Source organism: Gavialis gangeticus, unplaced genomic scaffold (genome assembly GCF_001723915.1).
Source record: "Gavialis gangeticus isolate Ggan-Ray unplaced genomic scaffold, GavGan_comp1, whole genome shotgun sequence".
NCBI lineage: Eukaryota > Metazoa > Chordata > Crocodylia > Gavialidae > Gavialis > Gavialis gangeticus.
In genome coordinates this window covers 8,233,290-8,247,380 of record NW_017729029.1, presented here as the reverse complement: position 1 = coordinate 8,247,380, position 14,091 = coordinate 8,233,290, and the positions used below count along the sequence as shown (strand labels likewise).

General features: G+C 53.4%; 1 protein-coding gene and 1 long non-coding RNA gene across 2 annotated transcripts in view; one reads left to right on the top strand and one right to left on the bottom strand.

Moving 5' to 3' along the window:
• Positions 1–1,684: 1,684 nt before the first annotated feature.
• Positions 1,685–14,091, bottom strand: part of CCNB3 (cyclin B3) — a 25,775-nt gene continuing 13,368 nt past the window's right edge. The window contains exons 2-12 of the mRNA XM_019521173.1: positions 12,673–12,790; positions 12,131–12,214; positions 10,267–10,385; positions 9,533–9,626; positions 8,502–8,600; positions 8,017–8,109; positions 7,077–7,214; positions 4,572–4,727; positions 3,647–3,796; positions 2,777–2,907; positions 1,685–1,989 (exon numbers count right to left, since the gene is read on the bottom strand). Coding sequence (XP_019376718.1) covers positions 1,920–1,989; positions 2,777–2,907; positions 3,647–3,796; positions 4,572–4,727; positions 7,077–7,214; positions 8,017–8,109; positions 8,502–8,600; positions 9,533–9,626; positions 10,267–10,385; positions 12,131–12,214; positions 12,673–12,765 — 1,227 coding nt within the window. The 5' untranslated portion in view covers positions 12,766–12,790 and the 3' untranslated portion in view covers positions 1,685–1,919. The remainder of the gene's footprint in view (positions 1,990–2,776; positions 2,908–3,646; positions 3,797–4,571; positions 4,728–7,076; positions 7,215–8,016; positions 8,110–8,501; positions 8,601–9,532; positions 9,627–10,266; positions 10,386–12,130; positions 12,215–12,672; positions 12,791–14,091) is intronic.
• The window catches only part of LOC109300513, a 7,194-nt gene continuing 5,901 nt past the window's right edge, over positions 12,799–14,091 (top strand). Inside the window, exon 1 of the long non-coding RNA XR_002098254.1 lies at positions 12,799–14,072. This is a non-coding gene — a long non-coding RNA (uncharacterized LOC109300513). The remainder of the gene's footprint in view (positions 14,073–14,091) is intronic.

Sequence of the window (14,091 nt, the reverse complement as noted above, 5' to 3'; positions counted from 1 at the left end):
AGATGATCTACTCAGGTCCCTTCCGACCCTAGAAACTATGAATGGTGGATGTGATGGCACAGAATGCACTGAGTTGGTAGAGGAGATATGCAGAGACCAGTGCCAAGCAGGACAATGGTCACAGCTGCTCTGCCCAGCCAAGATGGCAGTGCCTTCAGGCTCCCACAGCAGCTCAGCTCCACCTGCCTGAAGTTTCCTGGTGATACTGACTTAAGTGCCTCTGAGGCTTCAGGTCAGGCTCACTGTGAACTGCTCTCAGCGACGGGTAAAATGTATGGGATGAGACATCTTTATGGGCATCCACATTGCCTCAAGCTCCACTATGGACCTTCATACAGACGAGCACACACAGCCTGTTGCATCTGGGTCCTCCAGTGCCAAGGAGCAGGCTGTTTCAAGGCTAGTTCGCCTGTCTAAGGGTGGGCACAAAGAGGATTTTGGTTTGTATTAGCTCTGCATCCCCCACCCCACAACTCCTGGCACTTCAGATCTCCTCCCTCCCCCACCACTCTATTAGTAAGACCCCCCTCTAGCTCTCCTGAACTAACACCACTGAAACCAAGGGAGCAGGGGTTCTCCCTGGCTGCACAACTATTTTAGGGCTAGAGAGCCAGGACCATCTACACAGCCTTCAACATGGCAAATGCAGGCTAACCACATGGCCTCAGTGCCATGAGGCACATGCTGAACCTGAGATATGCACAAGTGGTGCTGGTGCTGTCCTGCAGCAGAAGAGGGGAAGCAAGCAACAGGCTCAGCCACCTTGCCCAGTTCAGAGGGCACCAACAAAATTCATAACTCTGTCACCAGGCTTTCCTGTGCTCAGCTATGTTCACAGCTGGCCCCAGCCGATGCTCCTCCTCAAGCTTCAGCAGCCACTAGCCAGAGCTAAGTACTTGGCTTGGCAAGCTGCAGCTCCCCTAGAACAACGCTGGCAGGCAGCAGCAGAGGTGACCCCAACTCTCAGCACCTCTTTAAGGAGCAGCAACTTCCATTTCTCCACTGCTGTCTCCGTGCCTTTAGTCAGCAGCAGCTCTTCAAGTGTCCCCATTTCTCATACATTGCTCCACTGATTTAAGGCTGTGGGTTTCCCCTCCCTGCTTTGCCTTCCACTCTGATAAAAGTCAGGTCAGCTTCTTAAATCAAAAAGAGTTCAGCCCTGTGCAGCCCTCCCCTTCCCCCCACACACCCAGGCTTCCAGTAGCCTCAGTGCCAGCCTGACCCCAGTACTGACACAAGAGTTCCTCCTGGGCTTTAGGGCCAGTACTGAGGACTGCTGTAGGCTGCATGCCACCACCTGGCTCTGGCTGATGCCAGGCAGCACTTACAGGCACATCCACTGGGCCTGGAGAGATGGATACAGAACATCCAGAAACAGCACTGCAGCTGTTCAGGCAAGACAGGAAACACCCCCCGGAGCAAACCGGAAGCCAAGATACAACCACGGCATCAGGAAACTTCAAGAGCCACTGGGATAAGACTGTTCCCAGGCAGCCCAACACTGAGTCCTGCTGTCATGGGGCAGGTAGTTACCTTCTCCATTTCCCTCCCTCCCACCTTGGGCCACAGCAGACAGCAGGCTCTGTGCGGCAGGTAGCGTGTCACTGTGTGCACAGCACCTAGGCCACCAAGGCTGGATCTCAGCACTGCTGTGCTGTGACCCTGAAGCAGAGATTCTACCAAGGAGGGGAGATACACAATAGTTTATTGACATCTTCTAGTTTCCATTAACACTACCACTATTTTTTCCTCCCCCCGCCCTTCCTTTAATAATAAAAAATGTCTATGTACAGACTCCCCTTGGGCAAAGGGAGCACATTGCTATTTACAAGCTATATACATACAGGCTGTTCAATGTCCCATGCCATGAGTCTGGGCCGGCAGCCCCGCAGGAGAGCTCCTCACCCCATGTCCCAGGGCTAGCTCTTCAGAGCTTCCTCCAGCTTCAGCATGTCCATGGGCACACTCTTAGCGACTTCAAAGAAGACCCTGAAGGGGTGACAAGTCAGTCAGCGCTGGCACAACATGGAAACTCATAATATGCGACAGGATGTGAGGGGCCAGGACACCCAGTAGTCCAACAGAGACCAAATGTATATGACCATCAACTAGCAATAGCTTTCTCCAAAATGCGACTGGGCTCTGGAGTTAAACTGGCCTTTAATAGGAAGCCCAGGCACCTTCCCTCTCAGCTGCCACTGCCTGGGCATGTCCTCCAGTCCTTCCAGGCATCCAGCACATGAATCAGTAACATAATATAAGGCCTCAAGGTCTCTTTGCACAGTGCTAAGCAGCAAAGAGCTATCTGCAACCCCTTCCCAGGTCTTCCCTGTAAAAGACATCTGCCTGGCCAGAGCTATGCAGCATTACAGAAAGGCAGACAGCAGAGGAAAGGCAGGCTCCAGCTGCCCCTGCCAAGGCCAGTGTCCAGAAAAAGTATACCTCAGCAGAAATACAAGATGTGGGGCACAGGTGAGCCTGCAGCCCCAGCTCTCTGGCTGTGTCAACCCTGCCACAGATCATTATGTGCCAGCACCCATTGTCCTCAGCTGCAGCAGTCCCAGGAGGTCAGGACCCCTGGCAGGTTGTGAACAAGTGGGGCTCGGAGCCTACAACCTGTGAATTTTTCCAGCCTCTGGCCACAGTGTGCTGGAAGGTAAGTACCTAATGCAGCATCCCCTGCTGGCCTAGTGGAAGACATCTCCCAGTTTCTAGTCAGAGGCAGCCCCTAGCCCCACTCCATGTAACAGGGCCCAGCTGCCCAGAGATCCCTTACCGGTGGGAGTACTTGGTGCGCACAGCCTTGAGCTTGTCAACATGCTGATAGGTCAGCAGGAAGTTCAGCCTCTTCACCAGGGGATGCAGCTCTTGAGATGTGTAGCCACTGTAATATTCCAGGGTAGGGCTCTGCAACAAGCCAGAGACTCAGACTGGGCTGAAGCCAGCACACCATAACCAGGCCCGATGCACTTCTCCCTCTAAGGACCCTTGGAGATGGTATCCTGGGGGGTCAGACCCATGGCCCATATACTCCAAACTACACCAGTCTGGGCCCACAAAGGCTTCCCAGGTTACATCTGGTACAAACAGGATGCAGTGGAGTTCCCCATGGAAAACAAAGACAAGGCTGCTGAAAGGCCTCAAGAGCAGGGGAGACTTATGCTGAGTGGAAGCAATGTCCTCCCAGGAGATGGCCAGAGAAACAGGGTCACTGTGCTCAAAAGGTCACAGGATGTGGAAAAAGCAAGCACCAGGGTTCAGAGGCCAGGTTGGTTGGATAAGGTCCTCTCTCCGTACTCCTGAAAGGGGAATACATACACATTTGGGCACATCTGTTGGGCTGACAACGTGTCTGCTGCCCAGACCAAAGTTCCCTGCATCATTTGCCCATCAAGGGGCACCTGGCACCCCCTGTCATGGGCAACAGGAAATTTCTCCCAATGGCTCCAAGGCAGCTGGAGTATCTCTGTTCTCCTAGGGACAGAACCTGGCACCCTGGTCTTGGAGGAACCTGCCTGAGATGGCTCCAAAAATACAAAAGCTGCAGCGTTGCCTGCAACTCTAGCCAGCCTTCTTCTGCTAACAGCTCCTATCATTAAGGGCTATGGGCTCAGGGTCAGCCAGCCCTCCTGAACTGGACACTCACCCATCCGCCAAGGTCCTTCATCTTGAGTGCCAAAAGCAAGCAGCTGGCAGCCAGCTTGGAGGCGCGCTCCTGGATGTAGTCATACTCCTGCAGAGTCATCTCACAGATGAAGCGTGCCAGAGTCAGTGTCTCTATGCTGGTATGAGCACACTGGGACCCACACAAAAGAGAAGGAACAGCTGTGAGGACAATCCCACCTTGCTACTGCTACCCTAGCACCAAATCCAAGCTACAAAGGGCAATCCCTCCTCCAGCTCTCCACCCCCAGATCCAGAAGGATCCAGCTCCATCTATAGAGGAGGTACACACTATATGGGTTGGTGAGCCTCAAGCTGCACTGGTTAGAGGCATGGGGTCCAGCCCTACAGCTAGGGTACCTGCTTTGTCACCAGTCCCCTGCAAGAAAGGCCTGATTCACCCTTGGTGCATGGGCAAAGGGAAGGTGACCCGATGAGGGCTGGGGGCACTGGTGGCATGGGCGTCTACAGGTGCCCCACAGTCCAAGCCAGAAAGCTCTCTGCAGATCAGCAAGGCAGCAGGTAGGTCAGCTGGCTGGGTCCCCCACAAGGGACAGGCAATCCCAAGAGCCATCTCCCGGGAGCTGGGACCCAGGGCATAATCAGATGCACCCAGGTCCTTTCATGGAGGAGTCTCCACACCCACAACTTCCACCCTCACCCTGCAGAGCTTAGTTCCAGGAAGATTTACATCTGAATCTTCCCCACAAGAGGGCAGGCCCAAGCAGCACAAACAAGAGCCTTCCATGCAAGGGCTCTTTCTTCCACTACCACCCCGGTGCAGTGGTGCAGCTTGGCTGAGGGGATGGGGAAGACTCAACTCAGATGCCCACCCACTGTGGTTCAGTCACAGCGATCTCCCAGACACTTCTCCCCGCCACACTCCTAGGTAGAGGCCAGGCCCTCACCTTGGCAAACCGTCGCAGGAAGCGATACGGGATGGGAATGTTGATGTCGAACTCCAGGGTCTGGAGAATGCTTATCTCCATGGCGATCAGCTCCTCCCGCTTGTAGGCATCATCACAGATGTAGAGGAAGTCATCCACGCATGGGGGGCAGCGCTCCTGCAGGAGAGGAGAAACAAGCTGTATGAACACTCAGTGCTGGAAGGACGTGCTGCATCCAGAGGTCTCTTTCTAACAAGAGGGGACATCATATTTCTCAGGCCACTGAATACCTGCCTCACCCCGTCCCAGAGCAGGGAGAAAGTTGCTGCAGTGCCTCTGCCTCTGAAACAGAATGGGAGTTTATGTGCCCTGGTGTGACTATCTCCTAGGATGCACCCCATTTTCCCTGCTTGGAGAGATGTACACTGGGAGATGGAGTCCCATCCAGTAAGCCTGACCTGTTGGGAAAGCTGAAGAGGACCCAAGAACTCTCATGAGGCAGTGCAGAAGCAGATCCAAAGGAGAAAATGTTTCAGTTTTCTGGCACTTGATTTTTGCCAAAGCCCTACAGCAGGGGTGGCCAGAGTTACGCACCCCGGGAGTTGCAGCCGATCCTCCACCGAAGTCCAAGAACCAGAGAGTAGGGGGGAAAGGAGGGTGTGCTGTGCAAGCTGGAGTGGAAGTGACCCCCCCCACTCCACCCCACCGAACTGCTCTGGCTTTCCCCACGAGGAGTGTGCCCCGGGGTAAGCGGCGCAGCTGCAGCCCCTGCCCCGGCAGCCTGGTGCCTGAGCCGGCAGGCCCAGAGGGAGAAGGAGGGCGGGCTTGGGGCGCGCTCCCCACAGGGAAAGTTGGAGCAGCAGGAGGTGCTGGGCTGCATTGCCCCCCAGAGCCTCCTCGGGCCAAAGTGGGTGGGGCTTTGGCCAATTTCCAGAGAGCCGCACGTATCACGCTGGCAAGCCGTACGAGGCTCACAAGCCGTGGTTTGGCTACCGTGGCCCTAGAGCCTTTTGAAAAAACCCACCTCCACCTCCCTGCGGGAAAGCGTAGTTGGTCATGCTGGTACTCCAGGCCTTTCAAACAGTTTGACAGAAGCTTTGACTAGCTTCACCTTTCCCTTACCCCTTGCTAATAACTTGCCCAGATGCTTCTTTTTCAGGTTGTGGGCTCTCCTCCTGCCTCTGTTTGGCCTCTGCTCTATACACAATTTGGGCAGCGAAGGGGGAAGGGTAGATATTTAAAAAAAACCCCAAGAATCTCTCTAGCCAAAATCAAAACTAGCCAGCGTTGGTAGGAGGGTGACTTCCCAGTCAAAACAATTCTCAGCACAACTCTTCATTTCTGGCTGGGATAGCAGCAAATAGTTGCAGTTCACACGCAGTCAGGGTACAGCGCGTTTCAGACAGTTAGCCAGCACTTGTGGGATCAAATGGCTTATTTATACCTGTTGCCTGGTCTAGAATTCCCTGCCTGGTGCTTTCCTTACCCTATCGTCTTCCCTTTACCTCCTCAAAACAGGCAAAAGTATCTGTGCAAAACCACCCATATCACACTTCAGAGTCACAAGGCATTCAAGTAGGGTTAGCTGTAGGTTACAGTCACCCAGCCCTGCTGCAGGGGGATTTTGGCTGTTCTTTTTCCCTTGCTAAGCATGGTTAGTGTTAGTCACTGCATTACCATATGGACTAGTTCTACAGACAGCATGTGAGCCAATCTACACCAAGACTAAAGAAAAATGGAGATGCCAAGGGCAAAAATTCCCTCCATTGCCTTGATACACCACAGTCCCAGCCTGCAGCCCCCACCTGCAGTTCTGATGGTTGGGCCTCTCAAAGGTACAGGAAATGAGGGACAGAAACAACTACAGCCCTGAAGACCTAATTTTCCCCTCTACGCGACGCTGGTCAGGCCACAGCTGGAGTATTGTGTCCAGTTCTGTGCGCCACATTTCAAGAGGGATGTGGACAATATGGAGAGGGTCCAGAGGAGGGCCACCCGCATGATCCGGGGACAACAGGGCAGACCCTACAGTGAGAGACTGCAGGACCTGAACCTATTCAGCCTCCACAAGAGAAGGCTGAGGGGGGACCTGGTGACCGTCTATAGACTCACTAGGGGGGACCAGAAGGGTTTGGGGGAGACGCTGTTTCCCCTAGCGCCCGCTGGCATAACAAGGAGTAATGGGCACAAGCTGATGGAGAGGAGGTATAGATTGGACATCCGCAAAAACTACTTCACGGTTAGGGCGGCTAGGAGCTGGAACCAACTTCCAAGGGAAGTGGTGCTGGCCCCTACCCTGGGGGTCTTTAAGAAGAGGCTGGATGCCTACCTGGCTGGACTCGTTTGAGTCCCGTTTCTCTTTTTGGGGTTTTTTGTTGTTCTCCCGCCCTGGCGGGGGGTCGGGCTAGAAGATCTACTAGGTCCCTTCCGACCCTTAATCTATGACCTGGCTTGTCCATATGCTCCCATCCTCCCCCATCTTTGGTGGCCTCTCTCCAATGCAGAGGAAGGCAAGCAATGAGTCACCTCAAATTTGGAAGCAATGAGGATGGCTGTGGAACCAATGAGCTGTAGCTTGTCTCTCATGCTGACCACCTCCAACAGGTAGTGATCCACCAGCTTCACTGCCAGGTATAGCGTCTCATGGGTCAGCTCAAAGTTCTCCTGGAAGAGACAGCAGAGGATGAGTATATACCAGCCTGCTGGCCAGTGGCTGCCAATCACACCTACAGCCCCCAGGCAAGGGGTACAGTGACTCGGGGCTTGCTTTGTTGCCAGCTGGGTCAAGAAGCAGCTTTAGTTGAGTCCCCTGTGCCTTCTCCTCCTCCAGTTCACCCTCAGAGCCCGTAGGCCATGGGGTGAAGCTAGAGTTAGCTTCACCAGCTACGGGTAGACACGCTTCCTGTGCCTGGCGAAGAGGGATCAGGGTAGGTAACAAAGTGGGAACCCTCATGTGCTGATTTCCACCCAGGCATTCACCCGCTCCTGAGCACTCAGGAGCAGATCGGAGTCTTTCTTTCAGCTTGCAATAGAGCTGAGGACCACAGAAGGCAAATCCCAGCCTGCACTAGACTAGAAGCACCAGGCTGCTGCTCTCTCTCACCCCTCAGTGACACCAGCACATGGTGGACTGGGGCCTGCACTTCCACAAGGTGACCAGCACTATTCCACCAGCTGTAGAAAAATATGAGGAGCTTCCTCTGCTCCCTCACTGACCCCTGACCTCCTCCCAATGCACCACCCCACATGCTGATCTCCCCTCCCTTGCCACACACTGGTGCATGCCTTGAGGCAGCTGACCCATTTCACAGAGGGCGTGAAGAGGTTCTCCACATAGCTCCAGCTCAGGCCAGCCAGGGGGAGGGGGATGTTGTGTCTGCATTTCCCTCTTAAAACCCAAACACAGGCTGACCCATGCCCTGACCTGCCCCCGCCCCCAGTGTCCCCAGGCCCAGGATCTGCCCACCTGCACCTCCACCATCCAGTCCACCAGGATTGCTCTCATGTCCCAGCTGATGTCAGGCTGCTTCTTCATGTAGTCCGAGAGCAAAAACTTCTCCTGCCAAAGGAGCAGCCAAGAAGCTGTTGGTGAGTTAAGTTCCTGTCTGTTGGGGCTGGAATACCTGCCCTGCCTTCTGGCACCCACAGACTGCCAAGTGCATGGCTGAGTATAGCATGCTCCCTCTCGCATCACCACCAGGGGTTGGGCATCACTGCCCTCCTGTCCAGGCTGGCCCCCAGCAGTCTCATGCCTGCAGTGTGGGACACAAGGTGAATCCCCAGCCCTCAAACCTAGATCAGCTAAGTCAGCAGTGATGCAAAGGGGGACAGCTTTTGCATTGGGCTGGCTGCCAGAGCATGGCAAGGCAGATCTGGCCCAGCCCAGCCTGCCTCTCCTGGTAGGACAGCAGATAAAACATTTTCCTTCTCTCCATCCTGTAGGTCACTGACCTCTCTCCCTCTCATATAATCAAAGATCTCCTTGGCATACACAGCATTGGCGTACGGGTCCTCCAGCTGGTACTTGTCAATGTCCTCTACCACTGGCATCTGCAGGGAAGGGGAGGAGGTTGGAACCATTGGAACAGCAAAGGAAGCAAAGATACCACATGGGACAAGCCCCAAGTGTCCTAGACAGCAAGGACACACCCATACTGCTGTCAAGGTGCATTCTTAACTTTCCTCAGCTAACCAGGGCTGGAACAGCAGGGGAACAAGGCACTGGGGGTTTTATCTTGGGGCAGCAGCTCATATGCAAGCTCTGACTCCCTTCTGGGCTGGAATTCAAGCTGCTACAGCAGTTGCTTTGTCCTTACGACTACTGTAACTCAAGTTGGCTAATTTAACTCCACTGCCATGTGGACGCTCAGAGACAGGCACTGGGCCACAGTTTTCAGGCTGCTCTTTCCCAAACAGCAGGGGGCTGAGCAGTGGGACAGAGGGGTGGCAGTAGAGCTGTGTGTGAAGCAAGGACTGGAACAGCACTGGGTATAGCACACCCTGCCCAAGAAGCTCTCAGTGCATTACAGTCCTGCCCTGCAGCACCCCTTGCTACTCATGCATCCCACCCATGTGGCTTGCAGAGGTCAGCCTACCCTCCACCACCTCTCCCTCCAACACTTGCTCCTCACTCTGCTGTTCTGACTAAGCCTCAGCTAGAAGCCAGGAGCCTGGTGGGCCTGTTTCTGTGCTGGCACAGTGTGACATTACTCAGCAGAGGTCTCTGAGGCTTGGTCTCCCACTGTGGGATGAGCAGCAGATGAAGACACTGAGTCAGTCACTGGTATCACCAGCATGAGGCACATGAGCACTCTTTAGGGACAGGATCAGATCAGGACAGGATGCTTCATCTCCTGGGACCACAGTGGGGTGTATGAAGGCTGCAGCACAGTGACAGCAAGTCCACATGTGCTGCTTATCCCTCCAAATCCTGTGCTGTCCCAGCAAACACTAAGAACCAAGGGAATGCCCAACTCCAACACCTGCACAGGTGCTGGCTTCTCCTGTACAGCATTGTTCTTGGGGATGGGTTTGAGTTCAGCGTGTGCCTCCTTTGGGGGAGTTTTCTTCATCGACCTGAAACACAACAGCCAGGAGAAGGTAAGTCACAGTGGTAGGCTTGGCTCTCAGCCTGCTGGGGTGACTCTAATTAGAAAAGGGGCTGTAGTGCTAGGATAGCCATAAGCCCAGGGCCTGGTATTGCATCCCCACCAATGCCCTGAAGCAGCTTCTCTAGAGGTGAGGGTAAGACCCTTCCCTTAGAGCAGTGGTTTTCAGCCTTTTTTGTACCAAGACCCATTTGTAAACACCGATGGCTAGTCCCAACCCAACAGTAAATAGTTTAAGTAGAAAACAGCCCCCTGGTCCTGCTGATGCCCCCTGCTCCCAAGTATGTGGGCACAGGGGATGGGTGTGGGGCATGGGGGGGCCTCAAGCAGCCCCATGCAGTTTGGAACTCTGCCAGCCTGCAAGGAAAAACCCATGGTTTCCCATCAGCGGGACATGCAGGTGTACATGCCAGTTCTTTGAGTCAATACTGATACTAACAGCAGCCAGACCCCCCACACCAGACTGATACCAGGAGTAATGGCACATTGTCACAGCTGGATAGGGGCAAAAATCCCAGAGCTGCTGTTTGGGCAGGCAGACTGGGGGTCGAGCCAGGACCATACACACATATTCATCCCAAACACCCATCACCTCAATTCACACTCACTTTTTCAAGTTGATCTCATTGTTTTTCAGGACCCCCAGTGTGGCGGTGCCCTTCTGTGCCTTCTTGGGACCTGCCTTCACAGCCTCCTTCTTTCCCACGACAACCTGGTTCTTATGAGCCTGTTTGAAGAGGGAGTGACAATGAAACGGAGCTCCGAGAGACGTGACTACAGCATGGCTTAGTTTCCCCAGGCTCCCCAGCACTGTGTTCCACGCACCGGAGACCACCTCTCTTTGCAGTGGTGGGTACAGAGGGTGCAATACACCTTTGCCTGGGGCTACATTTAGGAGGATATCCTGGCCAATCACGAACGAGGAGGGAAGCTTCCAAGTCATTCTTGTCCCAAAACAGCTAGTTCCATTTGAACTAAGTGGGAACACCCATGAACTGGGATTAACTTCAATGGGATTTTGAGTGCTTAGTGAAGGGGATGGCAGCCTTTAAAAAACTGTGGGCTGGACTGGCCAGTTCAGGTCAGAAGCAGGCTGGTGGAAGGAGGCAAGGGCAGGCACTAGGACTCAGCCAGTGCTGCTGCTTTTACCTGCCACCAGCATGTGGAAAGCACTGACCACTGCCACTTTTTCTTGTGCTGGTTTGGGGAAAGCGGGTGCTGAAGCCCCACATCCATGAGCCAGATATAAAGGGTCCGCAGGCCAAATCCAGCCTGTGGTCCATAGATTGCCAGCCTGCAACTTACTGAATCCCCAGTGTTCCCACCTCCAGGCCTGCTCACCAAGGTTAGAGTGACATAAAGTCCAACTTCTACAGTAGATCTTGAAGCTTGAGGAACTTCAAGGCATGTAGGGCTGAAGCTAAAGCCCTCAGTAGCTGTACACATGTGGATCAGACCTAGGACCTCCTTTAGACTAACTCTCTACAGACCACAAACACTACATGTCATAGCAGCAAAACCATGTGAACCATTAGGGACTTATAGCAAAGTGAAAATATAGAAATCTTTCTATAATGTCCCGCACAACTGGGCCCCACCTGAGACATAGTCGGGAAAGCCTGGAGCTTTGCTCTCCTGTTAGAAGGAGACTTCAAATACCCTGAATGAAAAGCAGCTCTTGCATAGTTCCTTAGAACAATACACTACAGTGAGCATTCAAGTCAAGGACTTCCCAGGGAAAGGCAAGGCTGCCTATAACATTAAGACAGACTGGTGAAATACGCAGGTTTTGTCTTCCTCTGAAGCAATGGGGCATGGTACTTTTCCTAGGATATTTTGCGAAGCTATTAACTGTCTACTTCTGTCTCATTGTAGTGGCAGGTCATTGGCAGGGCCCTCATTTCCCCTGCTTTTAGCCATGATGTTTCAGGTACTGGCCCTTGGCACATGCAAGGGTTTGAAGTGGTGATTATGGGGCAATTCTAATATTGACTTCAAATACAGGGAAACAGACTCATTGGCCCAGGAGCCCCTTCAGTCCTCCATTCTGGAGTCAAGAATGCTAATCTCTCCTGAGCAAGCAGGTTCAGTGTCTGGATTTGCTTGGAGACTGCAAGTACCATTTTGAAATCATTCCTTGGAGGCTGCTCCCATCCAGGCTTAAGCAAGAGAAATACTGCAGTGCTGATGTAAGTGTGACTTAGTTGTTTGAGCACAGGGATGGGAATCAGAAGAGCTGGTTCCCAGACTGATGAGGAATGACCAGTATGGGAATACAGTCAGGAAGCAGGATGTCTCATTCCCCGTCCCTCCAACCATCTCTGCCCACACAGCCAGCAGACAGACACCCCAGGCTGCTGCTCCATCCCATAATAGGTAAAGGAAGATACAGGTTTGATTTAGGGTACTTGAAACCTAAGAAAAGCCCCAATCCCCCAGAAGATCCCCTGGCCTCAGCCACTGGGTACTTACATTCGTGATGTCTCCAAATGCTGACCTCTTCTTGGGCGCACCCTGAGGTGAGGACGGGGACCGCTTTGTTTGACTGTTCTCCTCCTAGAGAAAGAGGAAAATGAGCAAAGCAGCATGACTGAGGCAACCTAGTGAGACACCAGACACGTGCTTCTCTATCCACCCTCCCGCAGCAGCCGCACCCTGAGGGACAGGCCACCACAAGGGTCAAGTATACCTCCACCAAGCCACTGACGTCATGGTTGGAGCTGCTCTGCCTGTGACATGCCTCTGGCCACCTCAGAATACCTCCAGGAAGTAAGGCAGTGCCATTGTGTCCCATTTTACAGGTGGGCAATAGAGAACAGTACAGGCCATGGATTTGCTCCAAGTCCACTTGGGGAGTTTGTTGAAGAGCTGGTGGTAATCCAGGTCCAGCTAAGAAGGACCATCTTTCCTTCTGGCCTCCCCACATCTAGTGACTGGGTCCCACCTTTACAGTATGTCTGCAGGGGCTGTGCATACAGCTGGAGAGAGAGGCAACTACTATCCCAGAGACTCACCTTCTCAGATCTGCCATTCTCCACCACTGGGACAGCTTTGCCAGGCCGGGGCTGTTTACTGCCCACAGTCTTGGTACTGCGTGGCATTGGCATCTTTTCTCTTTGCCTCTGAGCACAGCTAGAAAGAGAAACAAGAGATGCTACCAGAAGACTACAGATTGCAAGGAACAATACAAAGAAAGTCTGGCCCTCCCCAAGCAGTAAGTTATCTTGTCTCCCCCTTACAGATGGGCAAACTGAGGGGCAGGAAGGCAATGCGACTACCCAGGGGCATCCAAAAAGCTGGGTTTTGTCTCTAGTCAAAGCCCCACTGGTCTGAGACAGAGCAGTGACTACAAACCTTGGCCATACCCTCAGGAATGCCACCAGTATCTCAGTCTCATCTTGGATGAGACCCCTAAGAATATGCATCCTTTTCACTGTTTTCATAGACACCAAGCACAGCCCTTTGGGATAAGGCAGGTGCAGCTGTAGCCACAGGCCCTAGAGTTGTGTGGGGGACACTGAGCCAGGTCCTTTGGAGGCAGCCCACATTAACCCCCTACCCAGTCTCATCTAGGCCCACCCCTGCCATACTAAATGGGCAATGGGACATGGTAATCATGGTAGGGTGAGGGGTCCCCTAAGCAGTTTGGGCAGACGCTCATCTGGGATGGTGTAGCCAGGGATGATCCTGCTTTGAGCAGGGAGCTCCACTAGATAATCTTGTGGGGTCCCTTCCAGCCCTACTTGTCTATGATCCTAAGCGCCACAGCAGTATATGGGTCACTGGTCCAGAAAGACAAGGACAGAGACGGAGAGAAGCAAAGTGCCACGGAAGCACATCTCACGTGAAAAGGTCCACAGAAGAGATGGAGAAGAACCACCAACAAGGGTTGGGACAATGTAAGGTGGGGAGCCAGTGGCATTCAGAGGGTTAAAAGTGGTTCTTGCTGACCATAACGCAATGGCATATGGAAGCCTGGCAAAGGCTGGGGGACAGGGGGAGTTAGGGGCTTTTGTGGTAGTGGTGAGGGAAAGCAAGCAGGTTACAGCACTGGAGAGGCAGCTTAGGATGCCTGGAGGATGGTTTAATTCTCACAGGTGGGAGGAGGCGGCAGCTCAGCTTTTCAGCAGCAACTTGCAAGCAGATGTACTGTACAGGGTTCAGCATGCTCTGGAGGTGGTGATCACAGAGTGGGAGGTAACAGATGAGGCAAATATTCCAGGCCACTTCTCAGCCTGGCCATCTGGCTGCTCAGGGACAGTGGGAAAAGGGCACCAGCAATCAAGCATTGAGAAGCTTCCCAGGAAAAGGCTGCACTTTTACAGCAGCTCCACCCCCTGATCATGAAGACATGGTGCTTGACCACAATTCAGTCCACATCTTCCATTATGCCTCCCTTCATCCAATATAGGAGGTCTCCCAAAATCAGTTCC